A 20,898-nucleotide genomic window follows, 5' to 3' on the forward strand; every position below is an offset into this window, starting at 1 on the left:
GGTAGAGCTGCAAAAGTGCTTTTGTAGGGAGTTTCCTGCACTCCCGTTCAAACACAGGAGAATTCCTTGCTTATTTCTCTATTTTCCATACTTAAAAGTTCCCATACACTGAGATTTCCCAGTGGAAAAACAAAAAAAACACCACACAGATTTCAAGTTTAAAAGGAAATGATCTATACGTTTCAAGATTGTGTGGATGTTGACACGACCTGGAATTTAGGGCAAGGAGAGAAATGCACATAGGGCCTGCAAACTTGCTGATACTACCAAGAAACAACAAACACTCTTGTCACCTGCTAATTCTCTACAGTTGTCATCAATGCATGTCAGTACACAAATATTCCATGTAGTGTCAGAAGTACAATTCTGGCTTATGCAAAAACTCCCCATTTCCATCAGAGAAAGTGACGGTTAAATAGGGACTGTGGTTCTTACTGTGGAATAAATCAAGCACTGGAAAACTCTCAACAGGATTAAAAGAAAGCTGACAAGGTGCTGACGAAGAATGGGAAATGAAGCATCTCCTTCATGTAGAAAAACTAAGTTACTGCTTAAAAAATTTCATAGAAAGAGTCAGACACTGGTTTGCCATCCAAGCTAAAGGTTACAAGGAAGTCTGTTATAGAAAAAAGACAAAAAAGAACAAGGCTGGACTGCCGTAAGAGTAGATTGGGAGATTCATGGCTCAGGTTTGTAAATGTAAACCCAAAATTAACGAGCTATGAAATATAACAATAATGTTCAAGAGTCGTTACTAATAGCCCTGAATTGGCACTTCAGTCTGCAGACCAAACTCATTCAGTGTCTGCACAGGTTTAGTACCAAAATATCTCTATAAAAAGCCTTCGACCAGTCTCAAAAGAAAGAAAAGTGTCAGAAGGTAGAAAACTAGAAATATGTACAGATTCTTTTCATTTGTTTGTTTCATTAAAATAAAAAAGCAGCTTTTGGAGCCAATGTTCCAGACTAGTGTAAGAATCTGCCCTGGGCGGCCTCATGGTCCAGGCAGCATAAGGACATGTGTCAAGGAGCAGCCCTGCATCTGTTGCTCCGCCAGGAGGAGCTCGAAGGCATCAAAGAGACGGGGAGCTTGGACTCCAGAGGGTGACACAAGAGAAGGATCACTGGTGGACTCACACAGCAGCACTATGACCCTTGCCAGGATGATCTCTTTCAAACGAGAGAGGACAAGTTTGAAAACAAAAGTTGGATCTTCTAGAGTGGAAAAAATAAGGTGGAAACAGAACTTCTGATCTGGGGACAAAACAAATAGACCCCACGCTTACTGTTGTCTACAGAAGATCCCATCATGAAAAGAAAAATACCTCGTACATAAGGAACTAGAACATTCTTTGATTCTGCTGTTGAACGGTATGATAAAAAGAGGAGCTTTATGCTGAATGGCCATTAAGCCTTAAAGTAGGTCCAGGGACGATGGGTTACAGAAGAAAGAAAGAGGGCTACTGATCAGAACTGAAAAATGCAGCAAGCGTTTGGACTCAGGTGCCCTTGGCAAGGCCAAGCACGGCTCTTGGGTCATCTAGCGAAACAGAAGGCTATTTTGTTGCCTCTACATAAAGACTCAGAATTTAGGTGCAAAGGATAGCTATGAAGTTTGTATTTCACAGCACTTGCTTCAAGTACTTACTGAGCAGGGTGTTGAGAAACTGTGGCTGTCTTGTTCACATATATAGTCACTGCAGCTGGCTGTATGTATAGCAGATGGAAGGCAGCTTCTGCAACTGGTTATTAAGAAAAAGAATGGTCTTTAACAATATAATTTGCCCCATCTGGGGGGACTCATGATTAACAGTACATAAGTGATCATATATACCTCAAGGAACTGAGTTTTAAAAAAATATTACAGTACCAATGATTTTTTGTATCTACAACTATACAGCATTTTCAAGCAGTATGGAAATTTCATGAAATAATTATGATTTATTAATTTACATAAAAATACTTTTTACAGTTAAAGAATAAATCTTAAATGGTAAAAAAAATAAGATTAAGAAGCTCCAGCTATTGAGAGTCATGGGAGTTTGTCTGCTCTTCAATAACTTGTTTTACTATTTCTGCCAGTTTTAGTCGATCCACTTTATCTGTGAATCCTCTGCCTGAAAGGAAAAAAAGAGGTAGTCAGCAGGTGCTGGGCAGAAGGAGGAAAGTAATTATGGCTGGCATCATACGCTGGCTGAACACAAAGTACAGAGACATTTAGGACAACTTTTGCAAGGCCACCAAATCAGTTAAGATCTCTAATTCCATTAAAAAAAAAAAGAAAGAAAAAAAAAAGAGAGGGAAATTAAAAACTTAAATTAAAAACAAAAAGAAAAAAAAATGAGGAAGAGACATGGCCAAGCCTTGTGAACCTGGCTGGTGCCACTGCCCTGGTTTGTCACGGAGCCATCAAACACTCCCAAAAGCAGCTGGCCTAGTTTAATTCCATTTCCTTTCTAAATTGAATAGAAGAGATGTTGTGCTGACATAGATAAAGGCAGCAGCCTCCAGAAAGAGGATAATAAACAGCTGGAAGGAAACCAGCTCGGATCAGCTAAAGCAGTTTCTAAAGTGATGATCCATCTGTGCTATTAAGTTCCCAAATGACTTGGTGCCTTTGAAAACTCTACCCTGAACCTCAAAGAGGAATTTTAAAGCAGAACTTTAAACCTCATTTCTAAAATATCCATGTTGGAGAAGGGCTGAAACAGTGTGGGAACCTCAATCAGTGTGGCACAAACTCAAGTTTGTTTTCATTTCCACATAATAAGGTCCCTGCTCTCTCTCCTTCACCCTGCGCTAGCACCACCCTGAAGGAAAGAGGAGTTCCTCACCATTCCAGCTGAAGCTCTGAAGAGTGTCTCGCAGCAACTTACACTCCCGATTATATTTCCACGCCTCCTGCATCACTTCATTCAGCTTCTCATCTTCATTCTCTCCTGTTTAGGAGAACAAAGATGAACGGGAGGTTTGTCATTCTGCCTCTCAGCAACACTCAGAGCTTCAGTAAACAACAACACGTACAGTTATTCCCCCTTGCTTCATGCAAACTAAGAAATTGGCTTGAAAACAGACACTCCTGTCTCCAAGTTATTTTAACAGCTCCACATGTTACTGTTGGCACTAATTATTATACATGCACTACAACTAGTGTCCACAGAAACAAGGCAGACTAGGATAGGAGCTTTGTCTTCTTTTTGAAGAAGACAGCTCGTCTGTCCTTCTTCACTGCTAATCCAGACTGATCGTGAGGCACAGCACAAAGTCAGTGCCTTGCATATTTAGGAATGTAACTTTCTTAAAAGTGGCAACCTTTACCAGCCTGCGGTAGAATGCACTGCGCAATCACATCTCTGAGCTTTTCCAGAGCCACATTGGAATCGTTACTTCCATTCTCCGGGTCATGGATGTAAACACCATCCTTCGGCTTAGTGCTGCAGAACAAGGAGGAAACAATTACAATTGGAATGCAACTCGAGTCCGCTACACATTGCATAACTGTACCAGTACAGCTCTCTCTTTCACTGTCTGGAGAGCTGTGAGAGGGAGACATTCAGCATTAATTATTACAATGTGCTGCATTATGAGACCGCTTCAAATATGAAGAAAAATAAATGTTAATTCAAAGTAATTGAAGGGTAATCCTAAAATACATTATTCTATTTTTCAGATAGGTAACCCAAAGAGAGATTACTTGACTTTTTTTTTTTTTTTTGTATATAAATGTCAGGATCTGGAAAAAGTCTTGGAATTCTTTAATTCTTTCTCCCAGTTTGCCTTTCCCTACTCAACATGTGCCTCATCTTCTCATAACGGATCTGTTCGAGTGCCTGTATAATGTAATAACACTACTCCACCTCCTTCCTGCCTGCACTGGCAGATCTTGAAAGAGGCACTGTATTATTCTAGTATCACTTGAATCCAACAATCCACTTCAGCATGAAGAGTATGTAAACCAAATCAGAAATTTAGGAGCGTGGTTACAATTGAATGAACCGGTAACACGCTCTAAGTCACTCTCCAGGCATCACAGCTGCCTACATCTTGATCTTTCAGAAAAAGCTGTAGAGAGTTACCCCAGCAATTTCCTTTTGCGCAGGATGGGGTTGTTGACGGAGTGAAGGGGTTTGAGACTGACTTTGAGGTCTTGGATTCTCATGTTCGCAAGTTGCTCTGCATGAGCCTGTTGTATACCTGCAACCATCGCCTGGAACGAGAAGAGTTGTGGTTGATGTTTTAATTAGCTCCTTTGGGAATTAAAGGACAACATATGGACAATGTTAGCCATGGACAGAAAGAAAAAAGGCATCAAAACCCTATTCACTTGTCCTATCCATTTCAGAGATGCGTAACAAAAATTAGGCGTGCATTAGAACTGCCATCGTTATCTGTAGGAAAATATACTCCAGCCTCACAGGGGCTGAACAGGATGAAGAATCATCCCTACATCTCATGTTCATATGCTTATGAGAGCTGACTGTACCCCTATTTGTGCAGCATTAAAAAAAAAAAAAAAAAAAAGCGAGGGGTATTCATTTGCTTCTAATTAACGAGGTCATAGCTGCAGTCAGATATAAAACATGGGGAAAAACCAGCAAAGACCTCCAGAAGAGTCCTCAGTCATTTTTACTGTTGTACTCTGTTCTCCACTCGTTAGCACTGACAGTCCTGGAGCTTCTCCTCCTAGCCTGAACCTCAAACTGAACTGTTTCCATTTTCTTAAAAATATCTCTGGCTCTCATTAAAGCAGAAGGGAAGCTCTTTGTCTACAGAGCACTATGTGAAAGAAAACACTCAAACCACCCGGGAGCTATCCAGCTCCTCTGTGCAACATTCCTGATTAAACAAAACATTGTTTAGACCTTGTCCATCATCAGCTGGGCAGAGGGTAGGATGTTATCAAGTGCCTCGGTGGAGTTGAGCCAGGGATGGTCCAGCACACCTTCAATGGTCAGCCGTTCCTCAGGTTTGACCTTCAGCAGCCTGGGAGAGGAATCAATCAGTCCATAAAGCAGTCATGATTGATTTACAATGTGCTGCTCTGTCTGGGATCAGAGCACTTAGCAATCTCTAAACATTAGAGAGACCAAAAAAGAAACCACTCCTAATAACTAAAACACGAAGCTGGCCCCGAGGCAGTCTGACTTTGTCAGCCTGACTGCCCCTCACTGCAGCTGATACTGTAAGGTTCTCACAGCTCACTAGGTTGTATTCAGCAACTCAGCGTAAAGACAGGCACTGCAGACCATTTTGGTAACACTGTGTTCAGCTGAACTCTGTATTAACATCCTCCCACGTGGGAAATTACCTTCCAGATAGACTGGAAACAACACGCTCTGGAAATGCACATCTAGAGCTCATCTGCGTGACAGTCTATATGCAAACCAAGGACTCCGGGCTGGGCGAAGTTTCAAAGCTGGAAACCTGTTCTCTGAGTTAGCTGCTTCCACCAACCCCTTGGCTTTTTTCCTCTGTAAAAGCCTCAAGTAACAGATGCTTTGACAAGCTACAGCAACTTGAAATAAAAAGCGACATTATTCTGAAACCTCTGAAAAGCCCACTGAGTTAAATTTGACTGGAACGAGACCCTGGAAAGAGCTTTTCTGGATAACCTCACGTTCTCATGATAATCATAACTGTTTAGTAAAAATAAGCAACATTTCGCACAGAGCACTGACAAGTTGTTCCAAGTGTCTAAATTAGAAACAGAATGACTTGATGACTTTGTCGTGCTTTCTCAGACAATGCTCTAAATCAGCTTCCTGGCTGCAGAGCAGAATTGTTTAATGCACCAAGAAAGTGGAAATAACTTCTACAAAATGTCAGCAGGACCACAGGCTAGCTCATAAATTTCACTGGCAAGGCCACGCTGCCAAACAGGTCGTCGGTTGAGAATTAATCCAAGACCCAAGATAGATGCATTCCTTCTCCATCGGTTTTCAAAGTCCTAATCTATCCTCAGGTGCTTGAGGTCAGAAATCAACCAGACACACCTGAAAGGAAGCGGTCACTTGAATGCAAAATGTGACCTCCAAAAGCAAGACTCCACTTGATTAGCTGCATACATAAATAACGTGGAGAATCCTCCAAAATTCTCAACGTATTCCTGCACTACAAACTCAAATCCAGGCTCTGGATGGAAAAGAGAGGCAGACAGGAAAGGGAGCCCTGACAGCATCATTCAGAGAATTGAGTTAGCTGAATACAAGTGACAACATTCTGTGAGCTGAGTTTCATGGCCATTTTAAAACACAATTACATCTTTTGACTGTTGACCTTGGTTTAAACAGAATTTTCACCGCAGCATAACCTGCAGTTTATGCGTTGAAAGATTGCGGGCTCTCCTGCACTGCTATAAACAGGTCTCAGCACCCTTCCCAAACTGTGCTAAGTCCTTGGAGGCTTTACATTACATCAGAAAAGACAGCAACAGTTTCAAATTGTTTAATAGATTGATTTTTTTTTCTATTTATATTGCTTTTATCCTCCCAGTTCCTCTGGTGATGTAAACAAAGGCAGTAAGTCCCTCTTGCTTTTAAAAAAAAAAAGAAGTGAGGTCAGGACATTGCTTTCAAACAGGATCACTGGATCACAACGTGTGAAATATTTGCAGTTGAGAGACGTGTATTGCATGATAAACAGCTCCCAGAAGCTTTTAGAATAGAATATCAGTGGAAAACCTCGTCTCATAGTCTGACACCTTGTGACAGATCTTAACCTCCCGTCTCATTCTTCCCTCTCGACTCCTTTTAGGCTGTCGAGTGTGTGCACAGGCTTCTACGGGACAGATCTACTGTACTTAGTTGTCCAGTTTCTATTAGGCCTTGATTTTAATGGAAGTTTAGACATTGCCACAGGAGATGTCCACCTAGAGAGCACTTGCAGACGTGCCAGCATACCTGCTCCCTCCACAGACTACATGCACAGTGCTCTAACAACTTCAGACACAGGAAACATCAAAATTTGCACACAATAGTTAGGGAGAAAAGAAGAGAGGGGAAAAAAATTTACCAAACTTCTTTTGCATTGAACATAGAAACTTTTTCAGCTGTATGTTCTGCAGACAATTTACCCCGCCTTTGGAAAAGTGATCCCTTTGTGACAATGCACTTTCATGTGATTTTCCAATTTCTTAATACAAGCAAAGAGCAATACCACATTTTCCTCAACCGACTCACTTTCGCACGATGTCTTTCGCCATCTCTGAGATCTGGCTCCACTCTTCCTCTGGAAATTCAAAACTCCCCGTCATGATCTTTTTCCGCATGTCCTTGGGAATTGTCCGACTGTGGTGTTTGGAGTAGAACGGAGGGTACCCACACAGCATCACATAAATAATGACACCCAGGGACCACAAGTCACAGCTCTGAAAGCAAGGAAACGATCACTTTGGGGCGCGATTTGCAGCAAGCAGTGGTTAAAAAACTTTTAACCTATGTTAAAAGCTTTACACAATTCCCTACAAAAGCAGAAGCACAGCTCAGCCTCCTCCTAAAGACCCATCCAAACACCTTTATGAGAGAGGAGGAGCAAATCTGTAAAGTCAAAATTACAAAAATTACAGAAATAACATTTACTACGTATTTTTCTCCCCATTAGCTGCTTTATGTTTTATCTATTCCTTTAAGTGAAACGTACCAGATCACTATTTCTACCTGGTAGTTTGCTTTAAAAGTGTATTTTAAAATATGTTTCTGGCAGATATATAAGCACAAGATGCTGCCAAACCAAACTAGTCCCAGCACCCAAGCTCTCTTGTTTACAGAACTCGCTCCTGTAACTCTCTGCTATGCAGCAGTGAATTGCATGGAAACAGGCAGTGTGTCAGGCACAAGCCTGCATGCTCACTGCGTCTCTCGGGGTATCTGAACCCTTGTCTCTGACCATCAGAACATGAATCAGGATACTAGATAGTCACTTTTTTAAGAATGTGAGACTAAAATAACCAAACAGCAAACTAATGAGCTGCCAGAAATACTTGTTCAGAGAGGTCTGCAGCAAAAAACACGGAGCTGAAGAAGCTCCAGAAGGCCTGGAGCTTTACAGGATTTCACAGCTGCTGACGCCGTGCTCCCAACCGCCCTCCACGCTCCCCTCCCTGCCCTGCACCAGTTACTGTGGGTGAGGTACAGAACGAGCCCAGCCAGGGGTGGATCCAGCCAAAAAGCACCTCAGAAAAGAAGCTGAAAGCTTCCCGTCTGGATCACTGTGTTCATGCAACACCAACGTGACTGAAGGAGGGAAGAGGGTTGTAGCAGCCTGGACTTCGACTTGAGCTTCGATCAGGCCCCATCCTTCAGCTCTGTCACCACTTGGTTTTGGCACGGTGCAGGCTGGGGCTGGAAGGCCTTGCTCTGACCCTGTTCATGCAGCCGCAGTATTTCTTTCCTGCCAACGCCAGCATTTGTGCAGCTGATCTTTCCTCCTCTACTGGCTTGGGTTCCAGCCCTATCAGTCCTCCAGGGGAATCCTGCTGGCTTATGCCAGTGCAAGGAGGGGCAGGAACACGCAGCCAAGTGCGAGAAGAGTCCTGAACTTCAGGTTCAGGTGACGGTGGAAAGCTGCCCAAGGGCAGATTTGGAGAGCTGAGGGGCTGGACAGGTTCTGTGATCGGTTTACACAGAGGATATTAATGTATCTTTAATGCATCTGTGTCATAGAGATCCAAACTTTATTGCTCCTGGTCATAACTGTGAAATTTGATGACAAAGTTGATTGTCTCAGGTGATATACACTGTGTCTATAAACTACATTTACAGCAGACACACCTGTGGAGGAAAAAAAAGCCAGAACAATATGCTTTAAAGACCTTGACATGTAGGCTGTTCCACAGCTTACCTTGTTGTAAGTGTAAGGTGTCGGTGAGGTGGGGATAATACCAGATTTTTCTTTCTGGTGTCGCCTTTGTGCCTCCAATACCTGTTGCAATGAGAGGAAAAAAATTGCAAAACACACCTCATTTACAGATACCACAAACAGCAACGCCTATGCCAGATGTCTCATAAATTTCCCACTGGTGGATTTATTCTGGCTGCTGAAGATTCTACCAAACTCAAACTGTTCTAAGAAAGACTGAAACTTACTACATGGGGGAAAATTCCACCTAAAATATTTTGCTCTTTTAGATGAAGCCCCCAGTTGTGCCTGAATTAAAGCAATTGCTCACACCTGTTTTGTCCAAGAAGTTCTAACACCTCCATGCTTTGGAACTGGAGTTTAAAGTGTTTGGAGGGTAAGCCTAGCTCCAGAGATGTCCCTTTGTGCCTCCCCCATGAACAAATCAAGTCAAATTTGTCCCTCCCTTTTCGAATCTGTGAGTTTCTACAAAAATCTACAGTTTAAATATACTTAGGAAAAACTTTATGTGCGTTTGGTAGCTGACTTCTTTTTAAAAGCCCTGTCTGTAGAGCATATGCCCTTCACCACAAAGCTCCAGCTGAGGAAGCGTTCAGGGCACTCAGCTGTGGCTGCATGGCTCTGATCTGTGCAGCTGCTCTTCCTAGTCATTAAGGCTGCCGACATGCTCAGTACCATAATTAAGTATTTATCTGCAGTTTTCTTATAATTCCTTCAGGATTCCAACACAAAGTACAAAAGAAAAAGTGGGTAAAGCAGCACTACAGAAAACAGCCTGTCTGTAACTATAAATTATGTCCTAATGCATAATGACAAGGGGGCCAAGTCAAAGGATAACCCTCTGATGCTGCCCCCTTCTAAGCAATTGCCTTTACAGAACCTTATTGTCTCAGCACGGTCATTTTGAAACTCATAACCTTGTATGAGCCTGAGCTAGGAGAAGGACTGCAAAGCAGGTACTTTTCCAAACCAATTCCTTTAACACAGTAAAAGGCCAGTTTTTAAAATACTGGAGCAATCTCACTAGTAGGAGTCAGGACTGGGAGAGTCAAGAGGCATCAGCAGTAAGTCAGCACTGAGAACTCAGTCTGAAATGTGCCTCATGATCTCATCACTGTAGCACTCAACCTCGAAAGGTGGCTCCTACACATCTACTGAAGATTCCTGCACCCAGAAGCCTTCAACAAGACAGCAAAGGCTTTATAAATTATATGGTTTTGAAGACGCAGGCAATAAAGATCATCATTCCCCTATAACCTAGAACTGTGATCGTTCATTACCTGAGGTGCTACGTAATATGGAGTGAACTGTGGTGTCATCAAGTCACCTTGGTCTACTTTGGCAAATCCAAAGTCACACAATTTAACAGGTGCGTCCTAAAACAAGGAGGAGAGGTTTCAGCATAAAATCAGCTTTTCTATTACATCCTTATCGCTTCCTACTCATCTTCCCTTTGGCACATGTATTCCTCGTTTATATTTATACCTTTATCATCCCACAATGCAGCTAGAAGATGTTACACTGATCTTTGCCATCATTTTTGTCTTCCTGGGAGCTCTGGGTCAAAGCAGCCCCCTCTCAGCTTTGGAGAGCACTAAATGCATTGTAGGGAGGTCGCTGTGTATGCAGGGTGGTTACGAGCAAGAGAGGAAAGAAACAGGCAGCATGGCAGCATGCTTCAGTCAAAGCACCTACGCTGCACGTATAAAACACCCTGATGACACCAGAGGAGAAGTGGGCAGAGAATTTTCCCCTCATCCCAGCAGGATTCTGTGCTGAGGTGGAGAACCTGGCCCATGCTGAACACCAGAGGCACTGTTCTCGGATCTGTCCTTCAGGCAGATCAGAGTATGGAAAAGCATGAAGCCAAAGAAATCATTCCTTTTTGTCACCAAAACATTGCATTACTGACAGTTTACATTTTTAAGCTGTTCTGAAAATCAACATTGAGCCATTTTAGAGAATTCAGCAGTACAAAAAGAGTATTAAGCCTTAATCTTACCAAAGAGTTATCCTTGAAGAGGAGATTCTCAGGCTTGAGGTCTCTATGTGCAATGTTTAGTGAGTGGCAATGCTGCAAAGCCAAAGCTATCTGAAAAAGGGCACAATAAATCAACTACAATTACAGAACTCCTGCTTCAGGAGAGTTATTTTAGTTTGAAAAAGGACATTGCTTAGGCCCCAACCTTTTTAATTCCACTTGGGTGGGATTCTCAGAGAAGACAACCCCAGCCACACAGAGCAATCGTGCAGGAAAGCGTGAGGACTGGGAAATGAAACCAACCGAGCTACGCAGTTCACATTTCACTCAAAGCAAACAGAAAATAAAAGCTAAGTTATATTCAGCTTCCCAGCCTCTTTAGTTTGACCAACTCAGGCTTTACTACAACCCCCAGAAGTGTAATGGATCACAAGTGTCCCCTTATAAGCTGTGCCAGGCCCACAGGGCCACTAAATGTGCCTGCAAGCCCTCCAAAGACAACACTCTGAGCTCTTGCTTCAATATTTCTGCAAATATTTTATTGTGTTTGTTACTGACTTAAGAGCCAACACTCAGGCAACGTTGTCCTTTAATTCTGGAAGGTAGTGCCTGCAGTTTATTCCTTTCATGCAGTATGACACAGAAATGCATTCCTTGGTTCTTTCAAAGCCAACTGCTTACACTGCCATGGTTTAGAAGTCTGTAACCTGGCCGTGAAAGCTCTACAGACTGTACATCTGAAAGTGCAACCCATTTAAAGAAAAACACAGCATAAATACTTAAACAGCATTACTGAGGGAAAAGAAATGCAAAGCCCCATGACTCTTATTTGGAGGTATTCCTGCTGGGAGATCGTACACACACACAGCACCCTGGGCAAAGTGCTGAGCCCTCACAACACTGCAAATTTCTGATGGAAGAACTTCAGCTCAGGATGCAGAAATTCAGCAGAAATGCAGCTCAGGAACAAACACGAGCACATTCTCAGATAAAATAAGGTAGCTTCACAAGGTTTTAACTATTACTGGGTACAAGGAGCTAAGGTCTGTAGTTAAGACAGTCACAAACAATCACCAGGTAAAAGAATAAGGCTTTAATGTCACTACCAAAATAAATTTATATAAACAGTAATGCAAGGAGTTACTTGGCACATCAATACCTAAGTGCACACAAAATCAGCATTCAATTCAGATCTCATCTTTTTACATAGCTCTAAACGATTTTTCCAACAGGTTAATCCTAGAAGCTGCCTTGCACTGCCAAAATCAAATCCCTCAAAAGACATGACAATAAGCTGTCAAGAATTCTGTAATTCCTCCTAATTTCTTTGCTGGATGAAGCCGAAGAGGTAACAGCACAATTAGCATTTCATTAGAAAACTCAAAGCACAAGACAGAAAATTGAGATGAAATGATGGGCCCCTGTATTTTGGCTCTGTACCAGACATCTCCCCAGCTCAGAGGGAGGCAGGAGATCAGGACAGGGGTATGTTCATACACAATCCTGTCAATTTACATCAAATGCTGTGAGATCTCCTTTCAGGTTCTCTTTCCTTCATTTTATTCATTCCCACCGGCGAGGGAACAGGCTATTCAAGGCCTCGTATCTGCAATGTCTCACCTACAGTTTGTAAATCTCTATTTAGGAATGTCACTACCACCTCTGCAAGAAGCAGACGAAGGCAACTCGGGCCCTCCGTTCATGCTGTGGTGCCAATTTCTGTGCAGAAGAAAGGGCTCAGCCATTCTGAGAGCAACACCTTTATGCCTCGTGGTTCCTTGCAGGCACAAGCTGCTCCTCTGCTGTGGCTCCCTGGAAAGGACATCCCAGCACACAACCACACCGCCTCTCCTGCAGCCTTCCCACTAACCCAGGCTCCCTGGCTGGCCACCACAAGTCACCCAAATGCTGGGAGAGGGAACAAGCCCACCTGGAACTGAGATAAACTGACACTGAACCACCACACTGAGTCCCCCAGAGCCCTTTCTGCCTGCTCTAGCAGCGTAAGCTACTCACAGCCAACACACTGCTAAGCCACAAACAGCCTATGGACACCCAGTAAATATCGTGGAGCCTCTAAAAACACAGCATTCAGGAATGAGCCGCCTAAAGAAACGGAGAGGGAAGAAGGAAAGCAGAACAAAGAGCACAGAAAACATGAGCTATAGTTATAGGATCCTCTTGGGACCTGATGTGACAGGCAAAAACCAACCCACAAAACCAAACACAGCACCCAGGTTCCAAACCACCAGCCCAGGGCACACGAGTGTTTCTGCCTGCACTGCCCCACCCGAGGGGCAAGCAAAACGCTCAGACTTTGGTGAGGCCAAGAGCCATTCCCAAACCAGAGCTCAGGAGCCACGCTGCGAGCCTGGGGAGGATTGGATCTCGCTTTGAGAACAACAGCAAGGCAAACAGCAGGAAAATTGTGAGGGAAAAGAGTTCTCTTCATCCTGTAGACCACGTTAGGAAAAGCAATGCTAAGAACAGCAGAGACATCAGGGTCCCAACCCAGCAGAGCTAGCCCACACCTTCGGATTCTTTGCTTCTATCAAAACTTTGGCATTGTCAGGTTATAACAAAGCAGGCAATGATCATTGGATCAGAACGGAGGATTATTTTAGCTTCCTTTTTCCCCACTCCCCCCGCCCCAGGAAATTGTTAAATACTTTAGCCATTATCATTCATGGATTTGCTTATACACGGATTGTGACTTGCCTGCTTTGTTACTTGGCTTGCTTGCTTCTCAGTAAAGTGCCGGTGCTGGCTGATTCTGTGAAATAGCTCTCCCCCTTCCATCATCTCCATTACAATTAGGAGCCGAGCCCTGTTTAAAAGCATTTCATGTTGTTACATTAAAAATAATCAAAAAAAAAAAAAAAAAAGAACATAATTGCTAAGCTAATAATGCACACTTCTTATCTACTGAGGCAGGCCAAAAGAGACACATACACTTGCTGCTTCTACAGTCGCTCTAGCCATTTTGGGGCAATAATTTTGACTTTAACCACACAAACTGCAGGACTTTCTGGCTCCCAGCACAACGTGACTCACTGATGGTCAGCCAGGAGCCTGCAGTTTGCTCTCCGAGCTGGGCTCCCACCTCCAGCTGGCGCAGACACTGAGGACATCTACGTGGATGCATTCAGACTCCTCTCAGACCTTCCACCAGCGAGCCAGTCTGGGCCTGGAAGCCAGCTAGACACATCGGTGTGTCATCTGCCCTCAAACAATACTGGGGCAGGCAGAGTCTTGCATTAAACACGTCAAACAGCTTCCAAACCCGGGCTGGCTGAGAGCACGGCCTGCACCCATCCTCGCAGAGGCACCAGCTCGCCTCCCTCGCTGCCTAGGTGCTAACGGTGCTCGTGGCAACTGAGAAGCAGGAGGTCGAGAGTAGTCCTCGGTGCTTTCGAGTCTGGATACTCTACTGCACCTCCTGACTTCAATTTGCAGCTCTACTGCCATCATTGTGAAGGTCAAGGAGTAGGAAGTGTGGTGATCCTCAAGAAACTAACCTCTAGTTCTCACCACACAGCAAAATCATCAGACTAAGACAAGTCCCAGGTCTTTATTTCTCCCAGCTATCCCCCCCTGCCTCAAGTAACAACCAATATTAAGACTTTTTTTTAACCCAAGCCACATTAACTTTTGAAAAATAACATCTGGCTCACGTTTTGCTACGTTTGTTTCAAGAAGGACTATGCATTAGGTTTACAGGGCAGGACCTGGTATTTTTAGAAACGATTCTTTCTTTGTTTTGTTTTTAAAGGAAGACCGGCGCTGTTTTCCACTGTCTCACGGTCATCACCATCATATAAAAGGATCTCCCTGAGGATTCTAGGCAGCGACAAAAGTTGCCGCTCCAATCCTGCTTTAACAGTGCTTTGAAAGCAGAAGGACCCTGAAAGGTTACAAACAATCCAATTCATGCTACTAAAGTAATATTGAAGCAGGACAGAAGCTGGAAGCTATTTTATCCTCTCAGACAATGCAAGTATCACAGACTGAATCAATGGAAGACCTCAGAAATGAGGATGCATTCAAAACCAGTACCGAAGGATGCAAATTCATTTCAATATGCAAAGGTTTGGGCATTGAGGAGGAAGGGTGGTGGTGGGTAATAAGTGTTTTGTAGCCTGAAGTCAAATATCGTGTCTGGAACCCTCCATAAATGTTTAATTTGGTTACACTGTGATTAGGGGAAAAAGGAGGAAAAAAAAAAAGCAAACTCCACTATACCTTGGCCTAAACATGGAAAGCAAGCTGTGGGAGTCAATCACCCTATGCAATCTTACCTTGGGCTGGATTCATGTGGGAACTGCACACTGTTAGCATAAACTTCAATAATTTGAACAATATTGGGATGTGTTGCACACATCATGTGCAGACGTACCTTGAAGAGAAGGGAAGAAACGTTACTGTACGCAGCGACACGCGCCCGGCCAGCTCTGCCCCCCTCTGCCCAGCACTCAGGAGCTCGTTTGGGGCTCAGCACCACTCCCACACAGTTTAAAACTGCCCTTCTATTATCCAAAAAATAAGCAACACCCCCAAGGATTTATACAGGTGACCAGCAGCCATTACACTGCTCAGACTAGGAAGGACATTTCAAGGTAGAACTAGCCTTAAAGTTGCAATAAAAACACGATTTAAACTGATAAATATCTGGAAAATCAAGAATAAAACCTGAAATTCCATAATCCAGATGTTTTTATGGCCAAATGGAGTAGTCCAGCACTCGTGACACGTGGAGCCTCATCTGTTCAGACTCGCTGAAGCAGGGACCTGAGGAATCCCACCCCATTTAGAGCTACCCGGACAGCCAGGTCTGATGCTCTTTGTATACCAACTTTTTTTCCCATGGGAATTTTAAATGAGAATTTGCTCCCTATCAGGAAGTGGAAAATGCTTTAAATTTTAGGATAATTACCATTTTTTTTCACTTTCATGAAAACCTGAACTGAAGCCTGTCATTCTGAATGGACCGACAGCTGACACGTTGGCACGTCAGCCTCAAAAGCCGCAAAGAAAGCCACAAAGAGTGGCGGGGAGCTGAGTTATTTTCTCACACACAGCCAAACCCGCCCAATTTAGAGTGCAACTTGAGGCATTTTTGGCAATTCTTACGGTAATGGCATCCGAGAGCGATGTATGGAAACAGAATTTCTTCTAAACTGTTTGTGTTACGTTGCATGGGACATGGAGAATGCTAGCTTTGAAACGTGGCTCTGTGTGGGCCTTTTGTGCAAACAGATCACACCGGGGGCAAATTCAGGGTCATAAACCCCCCCCTGTGTTTCACCCACCACCTCGTGCTCCAGGGACCGAGCACAGCGAGCCTGGAGGACCAAAGGGGAGGAATCCTGTGCAGTGGGATCCACAGAGCGCAAGTTTTTGAGCCACTGCAGCCATTTCCCCGAGGGGAGAGCCTGTGTGGCGTGTCAGAAGACAGGCAGCACAAACAGGAACCGTACCTCGTTTCTAGCTTTTGGACGATCGAGAAGGATTTTCAGTGCAAAGCGCTCCTGAGAGGATTTTTTCACGCAGACTCTGGTATCACAGCAATAAAATCATTCAGTCAGCAGGGGTGTTAACGAGACACTTCACGCAATTGATTCGTAGTTACGAGCTGGCTCTGTGCACGGGATTTAACAGGGATACCCCCAGCCTGCAGCGTACAGGGCACCTGCTACCATGTCCCAGCCTGAAAGCCTCAGCTTTCGGCCCTCCACAAAAGCAGACACGTTATGCCTGACACAAGGCTCAGCATAAAAAGAGAACTCAAAGCAATGGGCAACAGTTCAAGCTCAAGGCACTCTGTCCCCTCAACATGAGGAGTCACTTGTGATTAAAAAAAACCCAAACCCCCCAGTGGCAGCCTGAGCATCCCCGGCAGAGGATGCAGCCTGCGATAAATAAAGCGTCTCTGAATGGAAATCCTCGTTTTGGTAGGGCCACCAACAGAGCCGCACGCGTTTTTTCCCCTCTTTCCCCCATTTAACGCCAACAATTGAGCTGCGTCAGTGGGGAGGGCCCACACGTTAACGGGCAGCGAGCGGCACCGAGAACAAAGGGGCATTTTCATCGGGATCAGAGGCAGCGCAGCACAAAATGGATGAGGAGAAACCAACTGCCTCGACAGGAAGACGAATGGTGGCAGCACACATTCGCCCTGCCCAGCGCCCAGAGGTTTGTTTCCCGGAGCTTGTGCACAAATTCCTACTCCCAAAAGGCAGCGAGCTCGTCGAAAAGGGAATTTGTTTTATTTTATAGGGAGCACCCGGCTCCTGCCGTGGTTAGAAGCCCAGGGCAGGCAGGCCCGGTGCTGGGCGTGGAGCTGGTGGCATTATCTGCTTGGGCCTCGTGAGATGATCTGAAAAACCAGCTGGTAAAAATAGCTGCTGCCCCGAGTGACGACACCGGGGACGACCTTTGCACCGCCCTGGCAGGGGCATCAGGAGGACAAAGGTGTTGGAGCAGCGCTTGCTGGTGCTGTCCTCTCACAGCCGATTCCCGTTGGTGCCTTGCCTCAGGAGCATGGTAGCGAGACAGGAGCAAGACAAATTTGTTCCTCAGCCATACCCAGTAAAAGCCAACGCCTTGCTCACACACCCAGCACGCCCCATGTGGAGCACACGGACGTTTATCTGCTCAGAAGGAGCCTTCAGCACCATCACAGCACCCTGCTGAGAGCACAGAGCCCCGCAGCGCCTTACCTAACGGGACCGCTGATGCCAGCTCCCAGCTTCTGCGTCCAGTTTATGTTGTACTCCTCCAAAATGGACGTTTCCTGCGCGAGAAGGAGCAGGGGGAGGGGGGAGAGAATGAAAAAAAATACATAAATGACTGCGTCCCATCCAAAAAAACAGCTCAGCAGAACTGATTTGCAAGAGAGCAGAGCGCAAAGAGCCTGCTCCAGAGTTTTGGTTCCCCACGGGGAATTAGACACAAGTGCAAATGCTCACAAAATAACGCAGCGTTATCTCAGCACACAACGGGCTCCGTGCTGCGGGCACTGCTCGGCCCAGCACTTTGAAGCAGGATTACCGAAAGCAAGTGGATCTTGTGGCGTTAACACAGAGACATATAAAGGGCACTTCAAGAGTTGGGAAGGGAAAAACCAGCCTTCTGCCTAAAAACGAGCAGTTACAAGTTACAAGGCCCAATCTCATCATTTTTATGTACTTTTGGGTCAGACAGTAAAATAAAGTCACTTTTCTGCTTTCTTCGGGTTAGCAAACCTTTGGCATCACCCTCCTGCATATTAAACACCGCATGACTAGTTTTGGCTTGTCTGATAATGAACCCAGCTCCTGTTTGTAATCCCTTTGTCCAAATCCTTTTGGCTTTGTTACGACACAGCCCGGGCGCTGCCACGCTCCAACACGTCCCCGCACGGGCCGTGACGGCGGCGGCACAAACCGTAACACACGCCACAAAACTCCACTTCTGGGCTTCTGTCAGCGCTGCTACGTGCGTTGAGAATCGGCTTCCAGAAAGCTGCCTGGTAAATCCCACCAGGAGGAGGTGGAAACAAGAGCTGGCACCAGACGCACAGGGGAAAAAAATGAAGTTGCCCACCCACAAAGCAACGTCCTGCAGGTCAGCGTCCCCCTTCCCTCAGCTTTCCTTCACAACCTGCGGCCCTTTGGAGAGAAGCTGGTGTTTAAGGCAATATCTGAAGGGATTTCAGAGGGTAAAGGCAGAGAGGAATGGGAAATTTCATTTTTGAGGTAGTCCGGAGTGGGCACTGCATAAATCGTAAGTGACCAGAGGGAGAGGTGGAAAGGAAAAAGTTAAGGTTAGCTTCTAACTGGAGACTTTGGGAAGGGTTTTAAAAGGAAGGGGAAGAAAAGGAAGAACGGATTATACGCGGTTTGCTGTTTCCAGTAGAACCACAAAAACTTTCTCTTATCAATTTTACCACAAATTTCACCAACTTGTGAGAGGAACGTAAGGGAAAAGCCAGTTTAAGTTTCCCGCTATTCAGACACAGAACTGAAGGCACCACAGTTTGAACAAAAACTCAGTTTCAGAAAAGCATCCTGAGCTGAGAAAGGGCTCTTCTGAAGTGTGAAGTATTTTCTCCACATAATATGTTTTCAAGCTCAGGCTCATTTAACTTTTGAAGCCAGCCAGCCTCCTGAAGGGGTGAACCAAACGCTGAAGTGCTCTGGAGCAGCACCATGGTTGGGCGATAACCAGTTAGTTTTTTATAGCAGAGCCCCGAATTCTGCTGCTCCTATTCCAAAACCCGAGAAGAGCTTTGAAACTGCCTGTCCCAAACCAGATCTGCTTTTCAGCTGCACAGGTTGGATTAAGAAGAGATCTGTCCCCACACACAAACCCAACCTGGACAAAACTTTTTCTACTGCCTCGTGCTCCTTCTGCGACAGCACAGACCCCGTTTTATCCATTTCAGTGAGGCAGAACACGGAATTTGATCAGGAATTGGGAAGCGTGTGCTCTGCGAGTCAAATGACATGAGAATACGGCTGGGCAGCTCTCAGCTCCTGAGGGATAAGTTCAATTACCACAGATCCGTTAATTTTTAATACAGGATAATTTATTTCCTCTTTCACGTTCTGGGCATGCAGTGTTGTTTTGAATAAAAAGCCAACTTTTTTTTCAGGATTCCAACCTTTACTCAGAAGTAGCTGTAGAATTTGGCAGTAAAAACAAATGATCTGGTAACGAAGAAATGCTGCTCGGTATTGCTAACGATGTGAAATGCAGCATTTGAGAACTGTGCTGCTCATCGGTGGAGGGAATCGCTTACATCTCCTCCTCCCTCAGGGGCAAGAGCTCCAAATCCCGCATCAGGACTCTATCAGCACGGGTTCACAACATTCAAACTGCATGAAATATTTCAAATGTATGGATTAAAAGATGCTTTCTAAAAACGTCAACATTTATTTCTTCTGGCAAGCCTGAACGCCTCACCGTCTCCTTTAGGGCACAGGTGGAAAGGAGCTTTACACCTCGGGCTGCACGCTAAGATCACCCCTCACGTTCATTTCCAGCAGGCAAAAGGAGTGAACTAATTGGAAACATACTCAATTACAAAAAAAAATTAATGGGAGCAGAAAGGGCTGAGCTCTTTTCAGCAGCTCAGCTGCTTCTTGTTGAGCTCAGGGCACCCAGCACAGGGCTTGGGGCTGGTTATTTCCGTGAAGATAAAGGCAGGGAGCAGGGGAAGGTGACAGATAACAGCATATGGGAAGTTTTTGTGTGTATCTTTGTGAAACCCATCTGATTATCGAATTTATTTGCTTTTATGGAGCCTCCTGGACCCTGTGTGCCAGCAAACACCTCACACAAACCCAGGAGCCCCCCCCAGTGCCTCGCTCCTCGCTTATTTCACCTCAGAACCCCCCCGGGGTCCTGGCCCTGCCCCCGGGGGAAGGCAGCGGAGCCCCACGGGGACCTCCCCCTAACCCCAAACCCCAAACCCGATACACGGGGACCCCTCCCCCGTACCTTGATCGTCCTGTCCATGTCGTGCTCCCCCGACATCCTCCCGCGGGGCCCAGCAGGGGGGACCGGGCACCAGCGGGTACCGGAGGGCCTCGCTAGGCCACGGGCAGCCCCGGCCGAGCTCCGCAGCGCCTCATCCCCGGCCGGGAGGGCCGGGGGCCGGCAGCGCCTCAGGGAGGCCGCGGGCGGGCCCAGCGCCGCCGCTCAGCCCCGGAGCCGCCGCCCGGGAGCCAGGCATCGCCGGCACCTCGGCCGGGCAGCCCCGCCTGGCGGCGCGGAGCCTCGGTGAGGCTCTCCCCGCCGTGAAACGCGGCAAAAGGGGGATGGGGGGAGGGCTCCGCGAGCCGCTCAGAGCGGTTTGGGGATTTTTTGGGGTGTTGGAGGAGCGGGAAAGGGAGGGGAAGGCGGTCGGGGAGGGCGCCTCTGGAAGCGCCCAGGGGGTGAGGAGGGCCCCGGGGGCCTGAGCGGAGTCAGGCTCTGACTGATGACGTCACGCGAGGGGACGGGCTGATGAAGGGAGGGGGCGGGGCTAAGAGTGTACAGAGACCCCGCCCACCTATGTGAGGCCACGCCCCCTTCAG

General features: G+C 45.8%; 1 protein-coding gene across 2 annotated transcripts; it reads right to left on the minus strand.

The window, feature by feature from the left end:
* Window positions 1-1,921: 1,921 nt before the first annotated feature.
* On the minus strand, window positions 1,922-20,775 carry MAPKAPK5 (MAPK activated protein kinase 5). 2 transcript variants are annotated; one of them, XM_038187307.2, is made up of 14 exons: window positions 20,321-20,775; window positions 17,557-17,630; window positions 16,315-16,390; window positions 15,136-15,233; window positions 13,556-13,664; window positions 10,859-10,948; window positions 10,137-10,232; window positions 8,839-8,919; window positions 7,179-7,366; window positions 4,863-4,983; window positions 4,077-4,207; window positions 3,313-3,434; window positions 2,835-2,939; window positions 1,922-2,117 (listed from the first exon to the last, which is right to left on the minus strand). In XM_038187307.2, exons 1-14 carry the CDS (start codon window positions 20,354-20,356, stop codon window positions 2,023-2,025), a joined length of 1,422 nt encoding a protein of 473 aa, XP_038043235.1. In that variant the 5' UTR covers window positions 20,357-20,775; the 3' UTR covers window positions 1,922-2,022. The 2 variants fall into 2 exon arrangements, with proteins under 2 accessions (XP_038043235.1, XP_038043236.1); XM_038187308.2 differs by having other exon boundaries at window positions 3,319-3,434; window positions 20,321-20,773.
* Between the last annotated feature and the right edge of the window lie 123 nt (window positions 20,776-20,898).

This window comes from Anas platyrhynchos, chromosome 16 (genome assembly GCF_047663525.1).
Source record: "Anas platyrhynchos isolate ZD024472 breed Pekin duck chromosome 16, IASCAAS_PekinDuck_T2T, whole genome shotgun sequence".
NCBI lineage: Eukaryota > Metazoa > Chordata > Aves > Anseriformes > Anatidae > Anas > Anas platyrhynchos.

Bases quoted from the DNA above. Each gene is read 5' to 3' on its own strand.
- MAPKAPK5 (XM_038187307.2), bottom strand. From the start codon at position 20,356: ATGTCGGGGGAGCACGACATGGACAGGACGATCAAG. The intron at 8,920-10,136 runs GTAATGAACGAT...TCATTGCAACAG, and splicing joins CATATTACGTAGCACCTCAG to GTATTGGAGGCACAAAGGCG. The intron at 2,118-2,834 runs GTGAGGAACTCC...TTTTCCTTTCAG, and splicing joins TCAGAGCTTCAGCTGGAATG to GCAGAGGATTCACAGATAAA.